The sequence below is a fragment of the Dryobates pubescens genome, chromosome 35 (genome assembly GCF_014839835.1).
Source record: "Dryobates pubescens isolate bDryPub1 chromosome 35, bDryPub1.pri, whole genome shotgun sequence".
Taxonomy (NCBI): Eukaryota; Metazoa; Chordata; class Aves; order Piciformes; family Picidae; genus Dryobates; species Dryobates pubescens.
This window is the reverse complement of record NC_071646.1, coordinates 7,657,550-7,685,162: the sequence shown is the minus strand read 5'-3', so window position 1 is coordinate 7,685,162 and position 27,613 is coordinate 7,657,550. Positions and strand designations below refer to the sequence as shown.

The window sequence follows — 27,613 nt, the reverse complement described above, 5'->3', positions numbered from 1 at the left end:
CTGGAGAAGGAAGGGGTTGGGTGCATGTGGCTGGGCAGCAGGGCAGGCACTTGGGCAGCCTCTGCAGGACCTGGGGGTGAGTGTGGGTCTAGGGGGAAAGGCTTGGTGCATGGACACATCCACACCACCCACACGGATCCTCAGCAGCGACTGGTGCTGGGAATGGCACCAGTGCCCCAAGTGCTGTCTGTGGCCTCTGCATGTGGCTCCCCTGGAGCAGGTGGCACTTCACCCCCATGTCTGTGTTAGCTGACCTGTGCTGAGCACAGCCCATGGCCATCTCCACCCTTGACCAAGGGGCTCTCTCTTCCCGGCTGCTTCTACGTTTTCCTCAGCATCCCTCAGCTCTCTCTGGGGCTTTGGGGAAGGGTTGTGCACAGTGAGGGGGGTGGATGTGGGAGGAAAGATGTGGCTGTGACCACCCATCGGCCCTGTGCCCTCCATCACACCTCGGGATCCCTGCAGGGAACCCAGACTGGTCCTTGAGACACCGCCAGGAGTGGTGCAGGATTCCCCTTGCGCCCAACGCTTCCCTCCTCCACCAGGCAACGCCCGGAGCGGGGGCTGGTGACTTCCCCAGATGTTCGGCACATCTGGAGGGCACTGAAGCAGTTAAGTGAAGGGCTGATTTGTGCTTTAGAAACCCGCAGTTCCTTCCTTTGATCCTCTGAATCAGCCCATTGCCTCCCTCGTATAAAGCCCCATTTATCTCCGCTCTTCCCAGCGAGCTCGCAGGCGGCTGGCGGCTCCGCGGCTCCTCGGCTTTTCTCTTCCGCTGAGGCAGAATCAGGTGAAATCTCTATGGCAACCAGCAGATGACAGCGAGTCTTGTTGCCTTGGCGATGAGGGAAGGCAACCCCCCCCCTCCCTCCCCCCCACCAAAAAACCCCAACGAACCACCAAAACAAAACCCTGCACCTCCACCCCGAAGGAGCCATCTGGAATTTCGACTTTCCACAATGTCCGACCCGCGGCTGCTGCCGCCTGGGGAGCCTGAGCCTGCTGCTGCCGGCTGCTCCGGGGCCTCTGAGCCGGGCCCAGCTCCACCTTCTGCCTTGCCAGGGGCTGGGTTTGGTTTGTTGGTTGTTTTTTTCTTTCTTCCTCCTTTTCTGGTGTATTTTTTTTTTGGGGGGGTTGTTTGGTTTGTTTCTTTATGCACAGGAGCTGCAGCATCGTCCTGACCGGCTGCTGCTGGCTGTGCTGAAGCTGTTCTGTGTGCAGGTGCCCCAAGTGCCCAGGCTGGGCACAGCTGTGCCATGTTGCTGCTCAGGACTGTGCTGACCCAGCCCAACAGCACTGAGCCCTGGGGGACAGCAAATCCAGGGTGGGGCTGGGGCATAGGGTGCTGCAAGGTGATGCTGCTCTGCAGGGGACAGACCCTGGTGTGGTGACCTCCAGTGATGTCATCTCTGTGTGCTTGAGGCCACAGAGCTGGCAGCCAGCAGTTAGTGGCACCCTGTGCTTCTGCTGCCATGGAAGAAATGTTTTACTGAGGGTGGTGAGACCCTCTCCCAGGCTGCCCAGAGAGGTGGGAGATGCCCTATCCCTGGCACCGCTGCAGGTCAGGTTGGTTGGGGTTCCGAGCAGCCTGCTCTAGTTGGGGATATCCCTGCTGACTGCAGGACTGGATGAGCTTGGAAGGTCCCTTCCAACCTAAACCAGCCTGATTCTGTGTGCCAGGCTCCAGAGGCTCAGGACACTCCTTGGTGTGTGGATCCATCCCATCCACCTGCCCCCCCCCAACCCCCCGCATTCCCAAGCTGTGCCAACATTTCTTCTGGCTATTTTGGAGACCTGTGGCACTGGGGGCAAGGGGGTTAGGGGGCTCCCAGCTTCTCCAGTGCACTGGAGGCAGTGGTGCTGCAGCAGGGTGCAGTGCTGAGCACAGGAGCAGAGTCTGCCCCATTGTGGGGGGGTTTGGGCACTCCTGGATCATTGGTGTGGAGAGTGGGGGCAGTGTGGATGGAGGGGGCAGTGTGGAGGGGAGGGGGCTGCATGGGGCAGTGTGGATGGAGGGGGCAGTGTGGAGGGGAGGGGGCTGCAGGGGGCAGTGTGGATGGAGGGGGCAGTGTGGAGGGGAGGGGGCTGCAGGGGGGCAGTGTGGATGGAGGGGGCAGTGTGGAGGGAAGGGGGCTGCATGGGGCAGTGTGGATGGAGGGGGCAGTGTGGAGGGGAGGGGGCTGCAGGGGGGCAGTGTGGATGGAGGGGGCAGTGTGGAGGGGAGGGGGCTGCAGGGGGCAGTGTGGATGGAGGGGGCAGTGTGGAGGGGAGGGGGCTGCAGGGGGCAGTGTGGAGGGGAGGGGGCTGCAGGGGGCAGTGTGGATGGAGGGGGCAGTGTGGAGGGGAGGGGGCTGCAGGGGGCAGTGTGGATGGAGGGGGCAGTGTGGAGGGGAGGGGGCTGCATGGGGAGCAGAGGAGCTGATCAGTACTGAGCTGTGGGAGGCTCTGCCTGCTGGCAGGAGCTGTGCTGTGGCCGTGCAGGTGTGGGGTGGGTCGGGGCCAAGTGCTGTCTCCATTGAAAGCAGAACCCTCAGACGGGCTGGGGGCCCGGCCTGGATCTCTCCAGTGGCTTCAGCTGGAAACTCGTGTATGGGAGAGACCCAATTAAGAATATTTATGGCTGCTTTAGCCTGAGAAAGTCTGAATCCCTTTTAAAAGCTTGGCTGGCTGGAGCCAGCCGGGGTGCAGGCTCCAGGTCTCTCAGCCCTGCCCTCATTAGCAGCAGTCATTGCCGAGGCTTAGCAGCGGCAGCGCTGCTGCTGCTGCTGCAGTCCTGGCTGTCACCACTCTGCTGCTTGTTGTCTGCTGTCACCTGCTAGCAGCGAGGTGACAACCCCTGCAGGTGGCGTGGGGCTGCCCCAGCTGGGGCTGGCTGTGGTGCTGGGGGGGTGGGTGCAGGTGGGGGCTGGGGTGGTGGGTGCAGGCAGGGCATGGAGCTTCCTTCCCCACCACAGTCATCTTTGGGGCCTTCTGCAGAGCCTGCAGGGGGTCCAGCAAGGTGTGGGATGTGGGAAGACCCTTCCAAAGGAGGGTCCTGCCACTGCTTCTCCTCTTGCTGTGCCCCTGAAGGAGTGGTGTACCCTGGGAGACTCAGACTGTGCGCAGGGCACAGTGTGCCCACCAGCTCTGCCCACTGTAACCCTGCCCTGCCTTTTACTGCTTGGCCTTTGCTCCCTCTGTCAAGGTGAGAGCCGAACATGCTGGGCTGCACCCAGCTTCTTCCTGCAGTCTGCATCCCCTCACAGGGCTGTGTGCAGGGTGGCAGCAAGCAGGGACCCAGCCTGCCCTGGAAGAAGTCAGGGAGAGGACTCGTCCTCAGGTGTCTGTGGCATCCTCTGCACCTCCCCTGTCCCTGCTGGCAGGAGGGCACAGCCTCTCCATCCCTAGGGAAGAGCACCTCCAGCCTGGAGGCTGCTGCCTTCACCCGGGGGCTGCTGTTGGTCTGCTCAGGGTGTTTCAGAGCTGCTTGTTTTGGCCATCTGGGTACCTGGGTACCACGTTACTGGGGTGCTGGATGGCACAGGGCTGTTTGGGGGGGTCCTGGTACATCCCAGCACCAGAACAAGGGGACACAGTCTCAAGCTGTGCCAGGGGAGGTTTAGACTCGAGGTGAGGAGAAAGCTCTTCACCGAGCGAGTCGTTCGTCACTGGGATGTGCTGCCCAGGGAGGTGGTGGAGTCCCCATCCCTGGAGGTGTTCAAGGGGAGATTGGACGTGGCACTTGGTGCCATGGTCTGGTCGTGAGGTCTATTGAGACAGGTTGGACTTGATGATCCTTGGGGTCTCTTCCAACCTTAGTTATACTGTGAGACTGTGATACTGTGATCCTTAGGGGGAGTGAGCACACCAGGGCTCGCAGGGATGGGCCTGGGCTGGAAAATGAGGCTGATGGTGAAAGCAGACAGCGCAGCCCTGGCAGTCACCCACAGAGCCCTGTTAGCCACCTCTGCTGCTCATTTAACCACTGGGAGCTGTTAGGGGAGAAGGATGCAGGTTGCAGCCATCCCCCTGCCCAGTGCTCTGGGATCAGGAATCAGAGCTGGATGTAGGGAAGGCAAGATAAAGCCATTGGACCCCACGTGGAAGGAGGCTGCTGTCGGCATGCCAGGGCACCGGTACCCGAACTGCACACCGAGGGCCGTGAGCTGGGCACCCGCTGGGCTCAGCAGGGTTTGCTCAGGGGCTTGGGTGTCCCCTCGGGCTGGCAGCCTGGCTGTGCTGGATCCTGAGTGCTGGAGTGGGGCACTTGCAAAACCCCCAGTAAAAGGAGCCCTGGGCTGGTTCATTCATGAAGCCATCTGGGAGCAGCGCGGAGGGAGGGGAGGAGAATGTGTGCGAGGGTTTGCAGGGCAGGGGAGCTCGGCTGGGCTGGAGGAGTCCCTTGGATGGCCCTGGGAACATTGTTTGTGTTGCTGAGTTTTCCACTGCCCTGGAAGGAATTGAGCAACCAGTGAAAAATGTTTCCCGGCCTGGGGAAATTCGCGGCAGCTCCTGAGTGCCAGGGCCCCGCCGGGGCGAGGCAGCCGCTGCCAGGCCTTGCCGTCCTGCCTGCCGCTCAAACTCTGCAGCAGGTCACCAGGAGGCCTTTCAGAGTCTGATCCTCTGCAGCAAGAGCAGCTGGGTTGTGAGGGGCAGGCAACCACGTGTGCTCCTGCCACGCTGATGCCGTGCTCCTGCCACGCTCATGCCGTGCTCGTGCCGCGTGTGCCAGCGTCCGCGCAAGCCGGTGCCAGCGCCGCCACCCTGTGCCTGCAGAGGTACAGGTGGGCACGTGTGCAAAGGTGGTGCCCAGCCACACGGGCACCTTCCTGCAGGCAGGGAGGGCTTGGCTGCCATGTGGCCCCCACATGGGTCTGTGAGTGATGCAAGCGAGCGCTGGGACTGCTCGCACAGGCAGACACAAACACACAGGCTCCTGTGCCAAGGCACATGGGGCACACGTGTCTCACGGCCATGGCTCTGCCCGGCCCCAGCGGGGGCTGGTGGCCACATGCTCCTTTGAAAGGAGCTGTCAGGAGCCATTTGGAGTCGATGATTTCCTCCTTCCTTGACGTAGTTGGCCACGTCGGCAGCCCTGGGCGGCAGGGACCGGGCTGTGCCCATCGTGCGGGCAGAGGAGCTGCCACCGCTCGGAGGTGATGGCAAAGGGGGCATGGGCACAACCTAAAGCTGCCCTTTCGCCTCCCACCCTAACTTTTCCAGTAGAGCAGAGGGCTTCCAGCCCTGCCAGCACTGCTGTGGCCTCCTCTGGCCCTGCTTCCCCAGGTCGCTGTCTGAGCTGGGAGCAGAGGAGCAGAATCCCCTCCCTTGTTGCTGGGGGGGTGCAGCTTCTTTGGATGGAGCAGCAGTGGGGGCTGGGGGGTCCAGGAGAGCTGCCTGAGCTGACAAGAGCAGGTTAGACCCAGCCTAGCGTGGGGAGAGTGACTCAGGCCACGGAGCCTGGGAGCCTCCCTGCACAGGGCCTGGAGACACTGGCTGCATCTCAGGGCTGAAGCCAGCCCCCACTTCCCTCCATGCCAGCAGGATGGAGCCTGTGAGGGCAGTGGGGAGCTGCGAGTGGGGCTGGGGCAGGGGACAGCCAGCCCCAAACCTGCAGCCCAGCAGAGCAGGGAACACAGGGGACACGTCGCAGGCGTTGTGCCGGGGAGAGGAGCCTGGCCGAGGCAGGGTGTCCGACTGACCCTGTCCCAGCACAGGCTGAGCAGTCCCTGCTGCTCCCTGCTCCGGCAGCTGGAAACATCTGGCTGCAGGAAGCTTGCTAAATCGATGTGAGGAGGAATCCAGCCCGCTCCTGCCGTTCCCACACTCTGCTTTCTCCTGGTGGCTCTGGTTTCAGCTCAGCTCTGGCATGCTGCAGCCCAGCCGGCCCTGAGACACCCCCAAGCCCTGAGACAGACACCCCCAGCCCTCAGACATTCCCAGCCCTGAGACAGACACCCCCAGCCCTGAGACAGACATCCCCAGCCCTGAGACAGACACCCCCAGCCCTGAGACACCCCCAGCCCTGAGACACCCCCAGCCCTCAGACATTCCCAGCCCTGAGACATCCCCAAGCCCTAAGACAGACACCCCCAGCCCTGAGACAGACACCCCCAAGCCCTGAGACAGACACCCCCAAGCCCTGAGACAGACACCCCCAGCCCTCAGACAGACACCCCCAGCCCTCAGACAGACACCCCCAGCCCTGAGACACCCCCAGCCCTGAGACAGACACCCCCAGCCCTGAGACAGACATCCCCAGCCCTGAGACATCCTCAGCCCTGAGACAGACACCCCCAGCCCTGAGACACCCCCAGCCCTGAGACAGACACCCCCAGCCCTGGACACCCCCAGCCCCTCGCTGCACCTGGGGCAGGGACTGTGGGGCCTGATGCTGTCATCCTGGCTCAGCACAGCAGGGAGAGGTGGCCCTGGAGCGCTGGCAGCGCTGTGGCCAGGGGGCTGTGTGCCAGAGGTGAGCAGTTCCTCGAGTCCCAGTTTGGCCCTTTCCCAGGTGAGAGCTGCTGCTTTTCCCGGAGTGTCAGCAGCAGCTGCAGGGATCTGGACTGTCAGCTGATCCTGGGGGTCAGGGAAGCAAGCTGTGCCAGGCCTGGGGGGCTGGTGGTGCCATGGGTGAAGCTGGGGATGGTGCTCAGTGCCATTGCCCCCAAATGCCAGGGCACCCTCCAACACTCTGCTGGGCACCCAAACCCTTGTGTGCTGCCTCTTACCTTGGGTGCTCTGGGGATCCTGGCTGCAGGGTCTTCCAGCAGCAGCAGGGGTGCAGAGGGAGGTGTCCCCAGGGCAACTGGGGGCATAGTGAATGCTTGCCCTGGTGCCACTAGTCCCTGGGGAGAGGGTGGCTGCAGCAGCCCCACTGGCAGCAGCACCCAGGGAGGAGGCAGCACCAGGCCTAAGTGCTGGCTCCATGCCCGTGGTTGTGGGTGGCCATGGGGGAGCAGCCAGGGTGTTTTTGGGTGGGAGCCATGCCCAGGAGGAGCAAACTGCTGAGCTGGTAGTGGGGTGGGAGCCAGGGGACAATGGTGGCTCTGCCATCCCATGCTGCTCCAGCACCCAGAGGCACAGCACTGCTGGGGTGGGTGTGCCAGGCTGCAGGGGCTGGCTCAGGGTGAACAGCACCCACTGAAGGTGGCCAGGCTGGAGGAGCTGAGGGTGCTGAGTCCTTCTCTGCATGGGCACACCTGGGTGGGTGTTTGCTTGCTCTTCCCTGAGGTTCAGATGTGCCTCCACCCCACACCTTCCCTTGCCCTGCAGAGTGCAGGGGTGGCAGCAGTGGGCATGGCCTCCGCTCACCACTCTGCCTTTTCAAGCCTGAAAATCTCTTTCCAGGCAGCTCAAGGGCAGGACCTGCAGGGCAGCTTGGAGGTGTTCCTGATCTGCCAGCATGGCCTTTTCTGCCTGCCCTACTGGAGGGGCACAGAGTCCCTTTGTCCCCAGTTGCAGAGCAGGGTAGGGTCCAGCCTCCAGCACCTCCAGCACCACTCCCGAACCTCCTCTGCGCCCCAGCTCCCTGAGTGCTTCCTCCTCTGCTCCATCCCCGTGCTCTCAGTGCCTGCACATCCCTGTCCCGTGGCTCTGGAGCCCTCGGGGCCTTTGGCAGCTCCTCCAACTGGCTTCCTGCTAAGCCTTGCGCTGGGGTCCGGGCGCTGGGGCACGGGAAGGGCTTGGGTATCCTTACGCAGTGGCATGTGCCAGCCGTGTCGGTGCCCCGTGGGCTCCCCAGCCCTGCCGCTACAACCAGCTTTAACCTGCTTGATTTAACCTGTCTCATCGGGGCTCTTACCGCTCGTCGCCGCCTCCCGGGGGCGTGCGGAAATCGGAGCCGCTTCGGCGGTCCGAGGAGCGGCCGCCGGGGCTGGGGCGGAGCGGAGCAGCATCCCCGCCGGGTGCTGTGTGATGGGCACCGGGGGACACAGGGTCCTGCCGCGGCGCTGGGCGTGTGGCGGTGCCGCTGCGGGGAGCCTGCCCGGGCCGTGCGCCGGCGCTGTCCCCTCGGTGCCCGCTGGGTTCCACGCTGCTGCTGCCGGCCCCGGGCCGCTGTTGCCACCTTCCCTTAGGAGGAGCCACGTCCAGCGTCCCCGGCGCCCGCTGGCGCTGTGCTTCGGCGGCGAGCGGCGCTGAAAGGCGTGAAACCGGGAACCGGCGTGGCGGTGGCACGGCTGCTAGCCACCCACGCGAGTGGGGCAGGGCCACGGGGGCTGGAGCCGCGGCCCTGAGCCTGGCAGCACTGCCAGGGCTGCGGCGGGAGCGATCCCCGGAGCCTCCTCTGTGTGTGTGTGCACTCGTGTGTGTGTGAGTATGGGGTGTCCACTCGTGTGTGTGTGTGTCTGTGGGGTGTGCAATCGTGTGTGTGTGTGTCTGGAGTGTGCACTCGTGTGTGTGTGAGTCTGGGGTGTGCACTCGTGTGTGTGTGTGTCTGTGGGGTGTGCACTCGTGTGTGTGTGTGTCTGGGGTGTGCACTCGTGTGTGTGTGTGTCTGTGGGGTGTGCACTCGTGTGTGTGTGAGTCTGGGGTGAGCACTCGTGTGTGTGTGTGTCTGTGGGGTGTGCACTCGTGTGTGTGTGTGTCTGGGGTGTGCACCCGTGCGTGTGTGTGTCTGTGGGGTGTGCACTCGTGTGTGTGTGTGTCTGGGGTGTGCACTCGTGTGTGTGTGTGTCTGTGGGGTGTGCAATCGTGTGTGTGTGTGTCTGTGGGGTGTGCACTCGTGTGTCTGTGTGTCTGAGGGGTGTGCACTCGTGTGTGTGTGTGTCTGGGGTGTGCACTCGTGTGTGTGTGTCTGTGGGGTGTGCACTCGTGTGTCTGTGTGTCTGAGGGGTGTGCACTCGTGTGTCTGTGTGTCTGAGGGGTGTGCACTCGTGTGTGTGTGTGTCTGTGGTGTGCACCCGTGTGTGTGTGTGTCTGTGGGGTGTGCACTCGTGTGTGTGTGTGTCTGAGGGGTGTGCACTCGTGTGTGTGTGAGTCTGGGGTGTGCACTCGTGTGTGTGTGTGTGTCTGGGGTGTGCACTCGTGTGTGTGTGTGTGTCTGGGGTGTGCAATCGTGTGTGTGTGTGTCTGTGGGGTGTGCACTCGTGTGTGTGTGTGTCTGGGGTGTGCACTCGTGTGTGTGTGTGTCTGTGGGGTGTGCACTCGTGTGTGTGTGTGTCTGAGGGGTGTGCACTCGTGTGTGTGTGAGTCTGGGGTGTGCACTCGTGTGTGTGTGTCTGTGGGGTGTGCACTCGTGTGTGTGTGTGTCTGGGATGTGCACTCGTGTGTGTGTCTGAGGGGTGTGCACTCGTGTGTGTGTGAGTCTGGGGTGTGCAATCGTGTGTGTGTGTGTCTGTGGGGTGTGCACTCGTGTGTGTGTGTGTCTGAGGGGTGTGCACTCGTGTGTGTGTGTGTCTGGGGTGTGCACTCGTGTGTGTGTGTGTCTGGGGTGTGCACTCGTGTGTGTGTGTGTCTGTGGGGTGTGCACTCGTGTGTGTGTGAGTCTGGGGTGTGCACTCGTGTGTGTGTGTGTCTGGGGTGTGCACTCGTGTGTGTGTGTGTCTGAGGGGTGTGCACTCGTGTGTGTGTGAGTCTGGGGTGTGCAATCGTGTGTGTGTGTGTCTGTGGGGTGTGCACTCGTGTGTGTGTGTGTCTGTGGGGTGTGCACTCGTGTGTGTGTGTGTCTGGGGTGTGCACTCGTGTGTGTGTGTGTCTGTGGGGTGTGCACTCGTGTGTGTGTGTGTCTGGGGTGTGCACTCGTGTGTGTGTGTGTGTCTGTGGGGTGTGCACTCGTGTGTGTGTGTGTCTGAGGGGTGTGCACTCGTGTGTGTGTGAGTCTGGGGTGTGCACTCGTGTGTGTGTGTGTGTCTGTGGGGTGTGCACTCGTGTGTGTGTGTGTCTGTGGGGTGTGCACTCGTGTGTGTGTGTGTCTGGGGTGTGCACTCGTGTGTGTGTGTGTCTGTGGGGTGTGCACTTGTGTGTGTGTGTGTGTCTGTGGGGTGTGCACTCGTGTGTGTGTGTGTCTGGGGTGTGCACTCGTGTGTGTGTGTGTCTGAGGGGTGTGCACTCGTGTGTGTGTGTGTCTGGGGTGTGCACTCGTGTGTGTGTGTGTCTGTGGGGTGTGCACTCGTGTGTGTGTGTGTCTGGGGTGTGCACTCGTGTGTGTGTGTGTCTGGGGTGTGCACTCGTGTGTGTGTGTGTCTGTGGGGTGTGCACTCGTGTGTGTGTGTGTCTGGGGTGTGCACTCGTGTGTGTGTGTGTGTCTGTGGGGTGTGCACTCGTGTGTGTGTGTGTCTGAGGGGTGTGCACTCGTGTGTGTGTGAGTCTGGGGTGTGCACTCGTGTGTGTGTGTGTGTCTGTGGGGTGTGCACTCGTGTGTGTGTGTGTCTGTGGGGTGTGCACTCGTGTGTGTGTGTGTCTGGGGTGTGCACTCGTGTGTGTGTGTGTCTGTGGGGTGTGCACTTGTGTGTGTGTGTGCCTTGTGTGTGTGTGTCTGTGGGGTGTGCACTCGTGTGTGTGTGTGTCTGTGGGGTGAGCACTCGTGTGTGTGTGTGTCTGGGGTGTGCACTCGTGTGTGTGTGTGTCTGTGGGGTGTGCACTCGTATGTGTGTGTCTGTCTGTGGGGTGTGCACTCGTGTGTGTGTGTGTGTCTGTGGGGTGTGCACTCGTGTGTGTGTGTGTCTGGGGTGTGCACTCGTGTGTGTGTGTGTCTGGGGTGTGCACTCGTGTGTGTGTGTGTCTGGAGTGTGCACTCGTGTGTGTGTGTGTCTGGGGTGTGCACTCGTGTGTGTGTGTGTCTGTGGGGTGTGCACTCGTGTGTGTGTGTGTCTGGGGTGTGCACTCGTGTGTGTGTGAGTCTGGGGTGAGCACTCGTGTGTGTGTGTGTCTGTGGGGTGTGCACTCGTGTGTGTGTGTGTCTGTGGGGTGTGCACTCGTGTGTGTGTGTGTCTGTGGGGTGTGCACTCGTGTGTGTGTGTGTCTGGGGTGTGCACTCGTGTGTGTGTGTGTCTGTGGGGTGTGCACTCGTGTGTGTGTGTGTCTGTGGGGTGTGCACTCGTGTGTGTGTGTGTCTGGGGTGTGCACTCGTGTGTGTGTGTGTCTGTGGGGTGTGCACTCGTGTGTGTGTGTGTCTGTGGGGTGTGCACTCGTGTGTGTGTGTGTCTGGGGTGTGCACTCGTGTGTGTGTGAGTCTGGGGTGAGCACTCGTGTGTGTGTGTGTCTGTGGGGTGTGCACTCGTGTGTGTGTGTGTCTGGGGTGTGCACTCGTGTGTGTGTGTGTCTGTGGGGTGTGCACTCGTGTGTGTGTGTGTCTGTGGGGTGTGCACTCGTGTGTGTGTGTGTCTGGGGTGTGCACTCGTGTGTGTGTGTGTCTGTGGGGTGTGCACTCGTGTGTGTGTGTGTCTGGGGTGTGCACTCGTGTGTGTGTGAGTCTGGGGTGTGCACTCGTGTGTGTGTGTGTGTCTGTGGGGTGTGCACTCGTGTGTGTGTGTGTCTGTGGGGTGTGCACTCGTGTGTGTGTGTGTGTCTGGGGTGTGCACTCGTGTGTGTGTGTGTCTGTGGGGTGTGCACTCGTGTGTGTGTGTGTGTCTGGGGTGTGCACTCGTGTGTGTGTGTGTCTGTGGGGTGTGCACTCGTGTGTGTGTGAGTCTGGGGTGTGCACTCGTGTGTGTGTGTGTCTGTGGGGTGTGCACTCGTGTGTGTGTGTGTCTGTGGGGTGTGCACTCGTGTGTGTGTGTCTGTGGGGTGTGCACTCGTGTGTGTGTGTGTCTGAGGGGTGTGCACTCGTGTGTGTGTGTGTCTGTGGGGTGTGCACTCGTGTGTGTGTGTGTCTGGAGTGTGCACTCGTGTGTGTGTGTGTCTGGGGTGTGCACTCGTGTGTGTGTGTGTCTGTGGGGTGAGCACTCGTGTGTGTGTGTGTCTGTGGGGTGTGCACTCGTGTGTGTGTGTGTCTGTGGGGTGTGCACTCGTGTGTGTGTGTCTGTGGGGTGTGCACTCGTGTGTGTGTGTGTCTGTGGGGTGTGCACTCGTGTGTGTGTGTGTCTGTGGGGTGTGCACTCATGTGTGTGTGTGTCTGTGGGGTGTGCACTCGTGTGTGTGTGTGTCTGTGGGGTGTGCACTCGTGTGTGTGTGTGTCTGGGGTGTGCACTCGTGTGTGTGTGTCTGTGGGGTGTGCACTCGTGTGTGTGTGTGTCTGGGGTGTGCACTCGTGTGTGTGTGTGTCTGTGGGGTGTGCACTCGTGTGTGTGTGTGTCTGGGGTGTGCACTCGTGTGTGTGTGTGTCTGTGGGGTGAGCACTCGTGTGTGTGTGTGTCTGTGGGGTGTGCACTCGTGTGTGTGTGTGTGTCTGGGGTGTGCACTCGTGTGTGTGTGTGTCTGGGGTGTGCACGCGTGTGTGTGTGTGTCTGTGGGGTGTGCACTCGTGTGTGTGTGTGTCTGTGGGGTGTGCACTCGTGTGTGTGTGTGTCTGGGGTGTGCACTTGTGTGTGGGGGTGTCTGTGGGGTGTGCACTCGTGTGTGCAGGGGTGCACAGTGGCTGTGGTGTGGGTACCTGTGTGCCCACTGTGGGCAGTGCTGGGCACAGCCATGGCATGGGCTGCAGGCCTGCTGAAGCCCCAGGGAAGATGCAGCTGGGGGTTTCCAGCCCCAGGCTGTGCCTGTGTGGCTCTTGGTCCCACCAGATGCTCCTCAGCAGCAGCCTCCTCTGCCCTGGGCCTGAGGCAGGAGTGGGGCTCAGATTGCTCCCCAACATCTCCTCAGCTCCTGCTGGCTGTGTGCTGGGTGCTGTGGCACCACCACCAGGGCACTGCTTTGGCCTGGGGGGCACAGGGATAGGTTTGAGGATGCTCCTGCAGGGCAAGTGCTCTTGTGTGGCCCCAGGGAGCAGAGTCACAGTACTTCAGGTTCACCTGTCTGTAGCTGGCCTGTCACCTGTGTGGGTCCTGTGGCCCTATGTAGCTCCCCTGAGCCCTGCTGGCCACTGCCCAGCTCATTGCTCCTGGCCACAGCACCTTTGGCATTTCGTGGTGGTGGAGCTCAAGTTGGTGGCAGCCCTGTTCTGTCCCTTCCCAGCAGACTGAGCAAGAGCTGGGGGGCACAGGATGTGGGAAGAGGCTGGGGAAGCACAGCTGTGAACAGAGGGGTGTGGGAAGGGGCTGAGGGGCACAGCTGTGGGCAGAGGGGTGTGGGAAGGGGCTGAGGGGCACAGCTGTGAACAGAGGGGTGTGGGAAGGGGCTGAGGGGCACAGCTGTGGGCAGAGGGGTGTGGGAAGGGGCTGAGGGGCACAGCTGTGAACAGAGGGGTGTGGGAAGGGGCTGAGGGGCACAGCTGTGGGCAGAGGGGTGTGGGAAGGGGCTGAGGGGCACAGCTGTGGGCAGAGGGGTATGGGTAGGGGCTGAGGGGCACAGCTGTGAACAGAGGGGTGTGAGAAGGGGCTGAGGGGCACAGTTGTGGGCAGAAGGGTGTGAGAAGGGGCTGAGGGGCACAGCTGTGGGCAGAGGGGTGTGAGAAGGGGCTGAGGGGCACAGCTGTGGGCAGAGGGGTATGGGTAGGGGCTGAGGGGCACAGCTGTGGGCAGAGGGGTGTGGGAAGGGGCTGAGGGGCACAGCTGTGGGCAGAGGGGTGTGGGTAGGGGCTGAGGGGCACAGCTGTGGGCAGAGGGGTGTGGGTAGGGGCTGAGGGGCACAGCTGTGGGCAGAGGGGTATGGGTAGGGGCTGAGGGGCACAGCTGTGGGCAGAGGGGTGTGGGAAGGGGCTGAGGGACACAGCTGTGGGCAGAGGGGTGTGGGTAGGGGCTGAGGGGCACAGCTGTGGGCAGAGGGGTGTGGGTAGGGGCTGAGGGGCACAGCTGTGGGCAGAGGGGTGTGGGTAGGGGCTGAGGGGCACAGCTGTGGGCAGAGGGGTGTGGGTAGGGGCTGAGGGGCACAGCTGTGGGCAGAGGGGTGTGGGTAGGGGCTGAGGGGCACAGCTGTGGGCAGAGGGGTGTGGGTAGGGGCTGAGGGGCACAGCTGTGGGCAGAGGGGTGTGGGAAGGGGCTGAGGGGCACAGCTGTGAACAGAGGGGTGTGAGAAGGGGCTGAGGGGCACAGCTGTGGGCAGAGGGGTGTGAGAAGGGGCTGAGGGGCACAGTTGTGGGCAGAGGGGTGTGAGAAGGGGCTGAGGGGCACAGCTGTGGGCAGAGGGGTGTGGGAAGGGGCTGAGGGGCACAGCTGTGAACAGAGGGGTGTGAGAAGGGGCTGAGGGGCACAGCTGTGGGCAGAGGGGTGTGAGAAGGGGCTGAGGGGCACAGCTGTGGGCAGAGGGGTGTGGGTAGGGGCTGAGGGGCACAGCTGTGGGCAGAGGGGTGTGGGTAGGGGCTGAGGGGCACAGCTGTGGTCAGAGGGGTGTGGGTAGGGGCTGAGGGGCACAGCTGTGGGCAGAGGGGTGCAGGAGCCATTCATCCCTTCAAAGCCACCACCTTGTCTCTTTGCAGACCCTGAGTCCCAGAGGAAGAGGACAGTGCAGAACGTGCTGGACCTTCGGCAGAACCTGGAGGAGACCATGTCCAGCCTGAGGGGCTCTCAGGTGTCTCACAGGTGAGGCCCTGGCACACTCCACAACCAGTGTCCTTCCCGGGGCAGTGAGGGAGGCTGTGGGGGCTGGGAAGTGCCAACCATGCAGGTGGGAGGGAGCCATCCCTGCCCCGTGGCCTGGGGCCCCTGTGTAAGGGGACTTGGAGGGGTGCCCCCCAAGTCCTTGGGGTGTTATGCATGAGGCTGCAGCAGAGCAGTTCTACCTTGTGTGCTCAGGGGCAGTGGGGATGAGTGGGGGTGGCACCAAGGGGAGCTGGTTGCCCCCAGGCAGGGGATGGGGTCTGTTTCTGGTGTTCAGGTGTGGACAGCTCATGACTGCTGTTCTCTGCTCTGTGTGGAGTTGATGACAGAGAAACCCTCAGACAGAGCTGTCCAAATGCCCAGCAGCCCACAGGCAGAGGTGGGGTACCCTGCCCAGTGTGGAGCTGGCAGCACCCCAGGGGTGACTGCTGTCTGGTGAGCCAGAGCAGTCTGCCTGTGCTCAGAGCTCTGACACCTTCCTGGAGCTGCCTGTGTCCTGCCCTGTCCCTCACTTCAGACCACTGCAGGATGTGCCTGGGGTCTCTCCAGAGGCTCCAGCCTCAGGCCTGGCAGAAGGTCCTGACCCTTCTCAGCCTGGGCTGGGGGCTGCGGGTGGGGAGGGGGCATCTGCCCAGGGCACTCTCCCAGCTCCCACCCCGCTGGCTCAGCCACGTTTGGGCTCTGCAGAGGGTCTGTGCCAGGTGCCAGCCATCCAGGAGATCCCAGGGTGCAGCTCCCATCCTTCTCCTGGTGTTTGTTGCCACCTCGTGGTTCCCTCCATCCTGTTTGTGTTGCAGGAGGCAAAAGGCAGCAGCTTCCTCCCTCCCCTTCACCCACAATCATCATCACAGACCTGCCCTGGGTTGCCCCTCCCTCAGCTTTGTCCAGGAGGAAGCAGCCTGCTCCATTTAGCTCCTCCTAAGCCACAAACTCTTCTAGACCTTGCTCATCCTCACTGCACTCTCTGCCTCTTTTGGGGGCTGAAGGCAGCAGAACGCTGGGGCAGGAGGATTGGCAGCAGAACACTGGGGCAGGGGGAGTGGCATCACAACACTGGGGCAGGAGGACTGGAGCAGAGTGCTGGCACAGGGGGGGTGGCATCACAACACTGGGGCAGGAGGACTGGAGCAGAGTGCTGGCACAGGGGGGGTGGCATCACAACACTGGGGCAGGAGGGCTGGAGCAGAGTGCTGGGGCAGGGGGAGTGGCATCAGAGCACTGGGGCAGGAGGACTGGAGCAGAGTGCTGGGGCAGGGGGAGTGGCATCACAACACTGGGGCAGGAGGGCTGGAGCAGAGTGCTGGCACAGGGGGGGTGGCATCACAACACTGGGGCAGGAGGGCTGGCAGCAGAGTGCTGGGGCAGGGGGAGTGGCATCGCAACACTGGGGCAGGAGGGCTGGAGCAGAGTGCTGGCACAGGGGGGTGGCATCACAACACTGGGGCAGGAGGGCTGGAGCAGAGTGCTGGCACAGGGGGGTGGCATCACACCACTGGGGCAGGAGGACTGGCAGCAGAGTGCTGGCACAGGGGGGTGGCATCACAACACTGGGGCAGGAGGGCTGGCAGCAGAGTGCTGGCACAGGGTGGGTGGCATCAGAGCACTGGGGCAGGAGGACTGGCAGCAGAGTGCTGGCACAGGGGGGTGGCATTCACACCACTGGGGCAGGAGGGCTGGCAGCAGAGTGCTGGCACAGGGGGGTGGCAGGGGGCTGCAGCAACATCCCTGAGCTGCCCATTTCCTGGAATTGGCTGTTGCAGCTCTGATCCCTTGGCTGGACACAGGAGCTGGTTCCCAGCTCCACCAGAGCTGCTTTGTGTTCTCCTGGCTCTGTGTTCATCTGTGTCACACTTCCCCCCCTGCCTTCTCGCCCCAGCACTCAGCTCCTTGGCAGATCCTCTGCCAGCCCTGCTCTCAGGGAAGTAGGGCAGGGATATTAAGGCTGATTAAATTAGTGTTGCTGCTGGGGTTTGACTCTTGGCTCTCACTTCCTTTTCTTGATGAGTTATGAGTACATCCCATGGTGGAGGCCTCAGCCAGATCCCTGCCACAGAGAGAGGCGACTGACCCCTGAGTTCAGTCCCTCAGGAGGCTCTTTGACACGCGAGGAGCTTCCCTCAGCCCATGGCAGCTGAGTTTGCTGCCTTCCTCCGCCTGTGCTGAGGGCTCTCGTCCACCACCTTCTGGCAGCCTGGGCAGATCCCTACATCCCTCTGGGAGCTCCTCGGCAGCTGTGAGCTGGATTTTCCTTTCCCAGAGCTGTGTCAGCCCTTCCCTGCAGTGCTGTAATTGCTCAGGGAGCCGCGAGTGCTGCTCTGGGGAGCGTTTCCTACCGGCGTCTCTGCCGCCGATGTCATCTGCGGTCCTCTGCATGAGCCTCGCATCGCCGCCGTCCTTGCGGCCGCCTTGGGCTCTCCCTTTATTCCCTCCTCAGGTTACTCTTGCTCCCCACGCTGCATTCTTCACATCCAGCAGCTGGGGGCTCAACCTTTGCTGTTTCCTCTCTGGGACACGGCTTTGTCCCTGCGCTCCTGGCAGCCTCTGCCCCGAGCTTCCTTGGTGCTTTGCTTTTGGGGACGTGGTCTGCATCTGCTCCGAGCCGCCGGCAGAACATCCTCAAGCAGCCTTTGTGCTGCTGGCTGAAACTGAACCCTTTGAGCTGCCCCTTTGAGTTCTGCTTTACCAAACTTCCTCAGTTTTTGTATGTTGTTCCCTGTTTTAAATGCAGCACCGCGGCCGGGGGTTGGCTTTTGCTGCTCTGCCTGTTCCAGGCTGGGGAGTGAACGCTTGGAGCCAAGTCCAGGGCTGTGGGTTCCCAAGTAGCTCTTCCAAGAAGTAATCATTTTTGGTGTCTAAATTTAGTTTCAGCATCATCACTCCCCAGCTGCCATTTGCCCAGAATACATCCTGAGAGGTGTGGGGAGGAACTGGGCTTCCATCCCCACTGGGGACACATCCATGGGCTCTGGGCTGGCCGGAGAGCTGCACCCTTGTGGGACGCCAAGGCTCAGCCAGCTCCAACCCCCTGCCATGGGCAGGGACACCTCACACCACAGCAGGTTGCTCACAGCCACCTCCAGCCTGGCTGCAAACACCTCCAGGCAGGAGGCTTCCACCACCTCCCTGGGCAGCCTGTGCCAGGCTCTCACCACCCTCCTGGCCAACAACTTCTTCCTCACAGCCAATCTCAATCTCCCCACTTCTAGTTCTGCTCCATCCCCCCCAGTCCTATCCCTCCCTGACAGCCTCCAAAGTCCTTCCCCAGCTTTCCTGGAGCCCCCTGCAGATCCTGGAAGGCCACAATGAGGTCTCCTGGGAGCCTTCTCCTCTCCAGCCTGCACAACCCCCAACTCTCTCAGGCTGTCTGCAGAGCAGAGCAGCTCCAGCCCTCTGCTCCTCCTCCTGGCCCTGCTCTGGACACCTTCCAGCACCTCCAGATCTTTCCTGTATTAGGGGCTGCAGAACTGGATGCAACTTCATGGGGCTGGGCAGCCCTATCTTGGGATGTCCCCTCCTGCCCAGATGTGGAGGTTCACTCTGCAGGGGTTTGGTGTGGGATGCTGATTCAGGGACCTGTTACCTGGTTAAGCCCTCAGCATCCTTTCTCTCACAGCCTCTGCACCCCAGCATGTCCCCCTGTCACCACTCCAGTTTGTTCTGTCTTGGGCCCAGAGTGATTCTGGGGTGCAGCCTTGAAATGATGGAGGTGAAATGGCTGAGGGGGAGCAGCTGGGCCATGGGGGAGCACTTCTGGGCTTTCCACTCAAGGATGCATATTAGTAGGGGTCATCACAACTCAGGTTGGGGTTGGGCTGGTCTCCAGAGAGGTGCTGACCCCTCTCCTACAGCATGTTTGTCACCAGCCCTGCTGGCACCCCAGCCCCTGCTCTGAGGTGGGTGGCTGGGGCCCTGTGGGGAGCATAACCTCTGTGGGGTGGTGTGGAGGCACAGAGCTGATTGCATCCCACGTCCTACTCCACAGACCCTGGGGAGAATTGGCACCGCCAGACACCGATGGAGGATGTCCCAGTGGGTCCTGGGGCAGGGGATGCTGTGCTGATACCTGACAGGGGGCACCATCCCATGCCAGTTGAGCTGGAGGGCATCCAGGACAGAGAATGTCCCTTCGCCCATGCTCCTGGGAGCCTCTGGCCTTGCCTCAAAACTGAGCTTTTGCAGTCCCCTGTGGCCCGCAGCACCCTGTCCTAACCCCCTGTGCCTGCAGCGCCCTGTCCTAAGCCCTTGTGCCCACTGTGCCCTGTCCTAAGCCCTTGTGCCCGCTGTGCCCTGCCCTGACCCCCTGTGGCCTGCGGCGCCCTGCCCTAAGCCCCTGTGCCCTGCCCTAACCCCCTGTGCCCGCTGTGCCCGCAGCTCCCTGGAGATGCCCTGCTACGACAGCGACGAGGCCAACGCCCGCAGCGTCTCCAGCCTGTCCAACCGCTCCTCGCCGCTCTCCTGGCGCTACGGCCAGGCCAGCCCCCGGCTGCAGGCGGGCGACGCGCCCTCGCTGGGGGGCACCTGCCGGCCCGAGGGCGCCCCCGGCTGGTACGCGCACGGCGAGCGGGCGCACTACTCCCACACCATGCCCATGCGCAGCCCCAGCAAGCTGAGCCACATCTCCCGCCTGGAGCTGGTGGAGGCGCTGGACTCGGACGACGTGGAGCTGAAGTCGGGGTACATGAGCGACAGCGACCTGATGGGCAAGACCCTGACTGAGGACGAGGATATCACCACGGGGTAAGTGCCTGTGCCAGGGCTCCTGCCTGGGCTGCTGCTGCTTTGCTTTCCCCCGATCCGGGCTGCAGCGGGTGACGAAGGCAGGAGCCAACCCTGCTGCCGCAGAGCAGTGAGGTTCCAGACGTGCAGAGAGCAGAGAGTCTCAGAAGTCCTCCCAGAAGTCCCTTGCTGCTGCCTTGTAGAATCTCCAGCACTGCAGGGTCTCAGAGTCCCACTTAGAGCAGGAGTCCCAGAAGCCCTTAAGAGAGGAAGCAGCAAAGGACTGCTCAGCAGTCCTGAGCATATCCCCAGCAGCATCTCTGCACCGAAGCCCTGACCAGAAGTGGCTAACTGACAGGAGCAGAAGCCCCCAGCAGCCCTAACTGAAGCCATTCCTATCCAAGTCCCTAACCCAGGAGTGGGAGAGAGTAACTCTTGGTCAGGGGGGCTGGCTTTATACTCTCTGTTACCAGACTCTTAACCACAGTTATAAGCTAAAATCTTTTGCCAGGGAGAGGTGCCAGCAGGTCCAGGAGGTGGCTCCTGCAGCATGTTCCAATCCTAAGGTGCCAGGGTGAGGCTGTTGCTCTTGGCACCCATGGAATGGGGCTGGGTTGTTCTTTGTGGTGTGCAATTGGTCAGCTAAGGAGTCCTGCATGCATCCAGCAGCTGCCCTCTGAACAGTGGCTGCAACAGGCTGGGGATCTCCTGAGGGTATCCCCAGCGCCTGTCTGGGCTGTGGGTTGAGGGGCATCAGGCACAGCAGGCATGGGTGGATGGAGGAGCACAGAGGTCACAGCCAGGCTGGCTGGGGGCGGTGGATTGTGACCCTGCATCCCAGGAGATGCTTTCCCACCAGCAAGGCAGTGTGGCCCTCTCAGTGCTGGTGCTGCTGAGCCAGCTGGGGCTGCTCAGGGCTGATGAGCCCCTGAGGTGGGGCATGCTGCTGTCATGGTGCAGGAAGTGTCCAGCTTGATCTGAGTGTCCCCAGAGCGGGGGGCTGGGAAGAGCGAGTGCTGTGTGGCAGCAGGAGCCCCCAGCCCTGCTGGCTGAGCACTGCTGCTTTCAGAAGTGCTCTCCCAGTTGACACCAGTGGGTGTGGGCTGCTGCCTTTGACCCTGGAACTGAAGGGATGTCCTTTGCCCACCCAGGAGTCCTGGTGGCCTGGGGGGGGGACTGACTGGGTGAGATCTCAGCAGCCCAGCTAGGATCAAGGACCAAGGTGTCACTGGCTGTGGGCATGACCATGGTGGAGCAGGATGTGCTGCTGAGTGGGGTCCCCTGTTTCTGGGACCCCCATTTGCCTCTGTCCCTCCACTCTCAGGGCCACCTCCTGCCAGGTGGGCACAGCGCGGCAGGCCCAGGGCTTGCGTTCTCCTTCCAGACGCATCTGGCTCCTGCTGAGCTGTGGAGGTTCCCCCGGCCCTGGCCGGGGTCCAGGCTTCCAGCATGTTGGAGGTTTCCTGTTTCAGCACAGGAGAAAATAAATAACTGCAGCATTTGAGTTGTCCCAGAGCAGGAGGAGGAATTTGGCCTCCTGACAGTGCTGCTCTGGCCCTCCTGGGGTGGCCACAGTCACGTCAGCTGGTTGCAGGACAGAGCACAGCTCATGGCTTCACACCCAGCTGGGGGCCAGTGCTACCCAGATGTGGCCTGGAAGCAGGTCACAGCTGGAGGGGACACACTGAGGGGTGCCTGTGCTGGCCTCTGCCCCTGCAGTGCTCTGGTGTGGGGGTGAGTGTCCATGGCACTGGGGACCTCAGACCTGGCCTCCCCGTGGGCACATGGGGTGACCATGGGGGGCTGCCCTGTGCATGTGGACAGGAGTGCCTTGTGCTGGCTCAGTGTGGACCCCTCTTGGGAACCACACCCAATGGCTTGGCTGCCAAAGGTGGCATGGCATGGCATGGCATGGCACCACCTGCCACTGGCTGGACTGCAGGGTATGGTGGGCAGTGGGGTGGCTAAGGGCTGCCCTGGAAGGCTGGGACAGCAGTGGGGGTCTGGCTGTGGGCATGAAGGCTGCACTGCTCCCAGTCTCACTCCTAGCCTCATCTTGCAGCTGCTGGTGCAGGAGGATAACCTTGAGGTGTCCTTGGAGGCAGCGCTGGGAGGGGTGAACCAGAGCAGCACCTCCTGTCCACCAGCCAGAACAGGCAGAGTGTGGGCAGGGTCAGCCCTGCTGGGACCTCTGGGCTCGCACTGTCTGTGCCCCAGGCAGGGCTCGCTTCTCCTGGGAAGGGCCAGGCTTTGGGGATGGAGCCCTGCATGGCTGAGGCTCCCACGAGGCCCTGGCAGCACCACAGTTCCCCAGTGTGGGTGAGGCTTTCAGTGCCACAGTGAGCTGGGCCAGCAAGTGCCAGGGCTGGATGCCCCACTCCCTGCTCCTGTGCAGAGCATGATGCCCTGGGTGTGACCCGAGGGAAATGCCCAGTGCTCTGCCAGAGACATGCTGGGTGCTCTCTGCTGGGTATTACTCCCCAGAGGTGGGTGCAGGATGGCAGCTGGGGCAGCACAGCAGCAGGGGCATGCTGCTGGATGAGGCCATGCAGTAACTTAGCCACAGCTTCTTCCTTCATGGTCCCACAGCAGGACTCAGGTGGGGTCCCCTAGAGCAGGCAGCATGGCAGGGCCCCAAAGGATGTCCCTGTTTGGGTGCTGGTAGACCCCAGGATGCCCTGTCCAGGAGTGTGGGCACAGGGTGCAGAACCAGGGTAAGGGAGCAGGGGCATCCCCTCCTCCCCAGAGCCAGCCAGGGCAAGGAGCTGCCCTGCCAGCCAGGAGCACTCACCCATCACAGCCCCTCACCCATCACAGCCCCTTACAGCCCTTCACCCATCACATCCCCTCACCCATCACATCCTCTCACATCCCCTCACCCATCGCATCCTCTCACAGCCCCTCACCCATCACATCCCCTCACAGCCCCTCACCCATCGCATCCCCTCACCCATCGCATCCCCTCACCCATCGCATCCCCTCACAGCCCCTCAACCATCACATCCCCTCACAGCCCCTCACCCCTCACAGCCCCTCACCCCTCACATCCCCTCACTCCTCACAGCCCCTCACGCAGCCTCCTCGCTGGCTCTGACCTAGAAAGGCAGCAGCGCCGCAGGCTGTCTCCCGGTGCCGCTAATGCACCGGGCGGGATGTGCTGCAGCTGCGACCATCGGCCCCAGCCCGGCCGCGGGGCAGCACCTCGCTGCCTGCGCCGGCGCACAGCCAGGCTGCCAAGACGGCAGATCAGAGGCAGCTCGAGGGACGCGGTGCCACAGCCCCCTGGCAGAGGTGGTGCCCAGGACGCGGTGCCACAGCCCCCTGGCAGGGGTGGTGCCCAGGACGCGGTGCCACAGCCCCCTGGCAGAGGTGGTGCCCAGGACGCGGTGCCACAGCCCCCTCGCAGCGCTGCGGGGCCGTGGGGTGGGAGCCGGCGCCCCCGTGGCTCGCTGGGGAGGCAGCCTGGGAGGAGAGAGGGCCAAGGTAGGTGAGGCATGGCTGGGGTGTGGGCTCCGTCCGTGGGGGGGTGGGTGAGTTTGGCAGGATGGTGGTTGGGGTGAGCCCAGACGAGCAGTCAGTGGGGTGCTGGGGTCCAGCTCAGAGAGAGGTCTGGTGGTGAGAGTGGGGATCGGCTGGGTCAGCCCAGCCCCCAGCAGTTTCTGTATCAGCCCTCCTGGCTCTTTGCTCTTTGCCCACCGGTGCCTGCTTGCCTGTGGCTGTTGGGCTGGCACTTGCAGCTCCACTCCATCAGAAGCCTGCTGCTGGTTTTGGGGTCTGGAGGGCTCTGGATTTGCCCTCCTTGTTTGGCAGTGAGACCCTTCCTTTGTTCCCCGTGTCACTGTATCCTCCTTGTGCTCTGCAGGAGGGCAGCCCTCAGCTGGAAGCAGCCTGGCTGGAATGTGCCCATGCCACTGCTGGCACCATGGTGTGTGAATGGCCTGGCATGGGGAGAGAGCTCTGCTTAACATGGCAGTGCTCACTGGGATGGTGCTGCTCTGCTGCTCCCCTGCCTGTCCTTAGGGACTGGGCAGGGTACAGGCAGGGACAGCACCAACCCCTGGGTTGTTTCCCTGGCACTGAAAATTCATTGGCAGCTGTAGGCTCAGGTTCCCACCTGCTGCTGCTCAGTTTGCTGCCTTCCAGACAGTCTCTGGAAGGGTGCAGTGCTCCCAGTGATGCTTTCCCACCCCCTGGCCTGGCTGGGGATGTTTCCTGGGCACTGGGGGTCACCCATCAAGGGCACCCCACTGGGGGTGCATCCAGCATGTGTGCACCCACTGCTAGGGAACCTCTGTGGCTGTATGGCCACGGCCACGGCATGGTGCTGGGGCTGTGGTCTGTGCTGGGGCCATGGTGCTGGGGGTTGTGGTGCCAGCTGGGGCCGTGGTGTTGGGGCCGTGGTGCTGTGGTTATGGTGCCAGCTGGGGCTGTTGTGCTGGGGTTGTGGTGCCAGCTGGGACCGTGATGCTGGGGTTGTGGTCTGTGCTGGGGCCATGGTGCTGGGGTTGTGGTGTCAGCTGGGGCCATGGTGTTGGGGCCGTGATGCTGGGGCCATGGTGCTAGCTGGTGCCATGGTGCTGGGGTCATGGCGTCAGGTGGGGCCGTGGGGCTGGGGCTGTGGGGCTGGGGTCGTGGTGTCAGGTGGGGCCATGGTGCTGGGGCTGTGGTGTCAGCTGGGGCCGTGGTGCTGGGGCCGTGGTGCTGGGGTCATGGTGCCTGCTGGGGCTGTGGTGCCTGCTGGGGCTGTGGTGCCTGCTGGGGCTGTGGTGCCTGCTGGGGCCGTGGTGCTGGGGCTGTGGTGCTGGGGTTATGGTGTCAGGTGGGGCCGTGGTGCTGGGGCTGTGGTGCTGGGGTCATGGTGTCAGGTGGGCCCGTGGTGCTGGGCCCGTGGTGCTGGGCCCGTGGTGCTGGGGCTGTGGTGCCTGCTGGGGCTGTGGTGCCTGCTGGGGCCGTGGTGCTGGGGCCGTGGTGCTGGGGTCATGGTGCTGGGGCTGTGGTGCTGGGGTCATGGTGTCAGGTGGGGCCGTGGTGCTGGGGCCGTGGCGTTAGGTGGGGCTGTGGTGTTAGGTGGGGCCATGGTGTCAGGGCCGTGGTGCTGGGGCCATGGTGCTAGCAGGGGCCATGGTGCTAGGGTTGTGGCATCAGGTGGGGCCGTGGTGCTGGGGCCGTGGTGCTGGGGCCGTGGTGCTGGGGCCGTGGCGTTAGGTGGGGCTGTGGTGTTAGGTGGGGCCATGGTGTCAGGGCCGTGGTGCTGGGGCCGTGGTGCTAGCAGGGGCCATGGTGCTGGGGCCGTGGCATCAGGTGGGGCCGTGGTGCTGGGGCCGTGGTGCTGGGGCCGTGGTGCTGCAGTGTGAGTGCTTCATGTGCAGACCTGTGCCTGACTCAGGCAGTGCAGGGCAGGTGGGGAGCAGCCGAGCAGAATGTTCCAGCTGGGCTTTGCCTGCTTTCCTCCGGGCCACATCCTGCATGTCTGAGCAGTGCCACCTTCCCCACTGCTGTTCCTGCAGTGCAGCTGCAGGCTGATCTGTGCCCCCTGTGCTCAGGGACCTGATGTGAGCAGCTCTGGTGGGTCCTGGGTGCTGGTGCAGTGAGCATGTGGCTCCCTTGGGTGCTCCCTGAGGCCATCTGGGAGGTGCTGAGGAGCCAGCTGGGTGCTGTGCTTGGGAGTGCTGAGGCCGTGGGGCTTGTACTCTCCCATGCAGGACAGCATCCTGGGCTGAGGGTGTGACAAGTGGCATCTTGTCCCTGCCTTGCCCTGCCACATCCCTTGGGCTTGCAGCACGCTCTGTTTGGTGTTGCCCTTTCCACCACCCTGCTTTTGCCAGACCCCTGGGGTCTGCCCTGTTCCTCAGCTGCTTCCCCACAACTGGTGATGCTGCTGGGAGGGTGCTGGGACTCTCTGAATGTCCCCAGGGGGCTCTATCAGGCCACAGCACCCAGTGCAGGGGCTCAGCAGGGTCCAAACACCTCCTTGTGGTGTACCTCATGCTGTGGGGGACGCTGGGTGGTGGTTGGAGGGACCTGCTCTGTGGCCTTGTCCATGTCAGCCAGCTGCGAGTGGGTCAGGGCAGAGCTGTTCTTTGTGGGGTACAGAGGAGGAGGAGGAGGAAGAGCCTCTCTCCCTGGCTCTGGTACACAAGGTGAGCTGTGAGGACATGAAATCTCAGCTCAGCCATGCACCCTTAGGTGGTGTTTGTGGGATGAGCAGCTCACCAAGTCAGGTCCCCAGGGACAAACTGGGCTAAGCTGGCTTCATCCTTGGAGCTGCTCAAGTACCCCACGGGGGCAGAATTCCATGGGGATGCCCAGGCTGGACTCATTCTGCCCCTCTGCCACAGCATGGGTGCTGTGGGGCCCAATCCTGCCATCTGCAAGTACAGGGCCAGGAGAGCAGGGAGGCAGTGAGGGGGGCTGGCTGCTGACTCAGCTCCTTCTCGCTGCAGTGGCTGTGGGAGTGCTGCTGCTGATCCCTGGTGATCCATGAGTGCTGCAGGGGCTGGGGTGTGCAGGTATTGCCCTGAGCCTCCCAGGCTGTGCACATCCCCTGGGGGCTTTCAGTGTTCTGGGGAGGTCTCTTCGTGCACCCCTGGGGCTGCTGTGATTTGGAGGTGTCCTTTTGGGTGTTCAGAGGTTGTTTTGCCTCCCAGTGCAGAACCCCTGTGGGCTGGGGACTGTCCTGACTGCTCCTGGGCATGACGTGGAGCCGTGGCAGCAGCCTTTGGCATTGGGACTGTGGGATGTGGCGTGGCACAGGGATTGGCACGTGTGTCCAGCTCACACGGCCTGGGTACCCATCCCATGCCACCACGATGGTGCTGTTGGCAGCTGGGTGCCGCGGAGCCTGTGGTCATCTCTGGAGGGGCTGTGGCTGCTGGCAGCACCCCCTGGGAGGGCTGCTGTGGAGCTGGCACCCGCCGCGCTCCGGCTGGCCTGGCTCCGGCTGGCCTGGCTCCGGCCTCCTCACAGCTCCTTGTGCTGGGGCAGGCCGGAGCAGATGTTTGGCTCAGCTCCCCGGGAGCAGCAGGGGAGCAGCCTCCCTCCTCTCCTGCTCCGAGCGGGATTGGCTCTGGCGCTCTGCTCCCTTCCCTCGAACGCCCTTCGCTCGGCTTTGGCCGGTCCGGCCTGACCCCTCAGCACCATCCCAGCGAGCACATGAAGTCATTTCTTGCTGGGGACATCCCGTGGGGCACGGCCGTGGCCCTGCACGTGGCCCGGCGTGTGTGCGAGGCCCCAGCCTGGCTGGCCGGGGGCGCTGGGGAGCGGCTGGGGCAGTGGCGATGGATAAACATTTGCTGCGCCGGGGCTCGGGGGTCTCTCCCTCCAGCTGGGAACGGGGGGGACAGGCTCCCTGCCTCCAGCTGGGAACGGGGGGGACAGGCTCCCTGCCTCCAGCTGGGAACGGGGGGGACAGGCTCCCTGCCTCCAGCTGGGGATGGGGGACAGGCTCAGCAAGGGGCTTCAGAACCCCCCTGGTCACCACCACCATTGTGTCCTTCCTCTAAGCCTGTTGCAGCTGGCTCCCGGTTTTAAGGTCCCCGATGCAGACCCTGAACCCCTGGAGCAGGCACACAGAGGGTGTTGTGGGGAGGGGTTCCAGGGCTCAGTGGGTGCAGGGCACCCTGGGGTCAGTGCACGCCCATGGCTTGGGAAGCTCCTGGATGGGGCTGGGTGTGGACATGGAGCAGAGCCGAGCCCAGAACTAGACCTCACATGCCCCCATGCCCCGGGGGAGAGCCGCCTGGGGGGGGATCTGCCCCCCCAAACCTGACTGCCCTCCTATTTGCTATGCAGGGAGCTTAAACCCTGGCTTTGCTGCTTGCCAGGTGCCACCCCGGCACCTGTGAAGGGCCCTGGCCGCTGCTGGCAGCGGTGTCCGAGGCCACCAGCTTGTCCAGACATGAGGAGAGAGGAGTTTTGCAAGCAGGGCTGAGTCACAGCGGCCCCCACCCAGCCCAGCGCTGCCCTGGGGCTCCGGCCCCTGCATGCAGCTGCTGCAGCCTGTGGCGCTGCCACGGCGGAGCTGGCACACTGGAGCTGCCACGGCAGAGCTGGCACACTGGAGCTGCCACGGCAGAGCTGGCACACTGGAGCTGCCACGGCGGAGCTGGCACACTGGAGCTGGCACGGCAGAGCTGGCACGGTGGCCCTGAATGAGACTCTGTGTGTCACCTTCCAGAGCAGCTGGGGATCCCCACGCAGGGACAGCTTCCTCTGGGGTTTCCAGTGCCTGGGGGGAGGCTCAGAGGAGGGGTGACCCCACGCTGACCCTCTGCAGGGAATCTGGCTGAGCTCACAGCCCTGCTGGCATGGCTGCCAAGCCTGTGCTTGGGCTTCAGGGGTGGGGG

At 63.0% G+C, this 27,613-nt stretch overlaps 1 protein-coding gene across 4 annotated transcripts in view; it reads left to right on the top strand.

Annotated features, from left to right (window-relative positions):
- The window catches only part of NAV1 (neuron navigator 1), a 94,817-nt gene that overhangs the window by 40,761 nt on the left and 26,443 nt on the right, over nucleotides 1–27,613 (top strand). For all 4 annotated transcript variants that reach the window (XM_054176275.1, XM_054176274.1, XM_054176273.1 and 1 more), the window contains 2 exons: nucleotides 14,432–14,534; nucleotides 18,924–19,289. In XM_054176275.1, coding sequence (XP_054032250.1) covers nucleotides 14,432–14,534; nucleotides 18,924–19,289 — 469 coding nt within the window. The remainder of the gene's footprint in view (nucleotides 1–14,431; nucleotides 14,535–18,923; nucleotides 19,290–27,613) is intronic.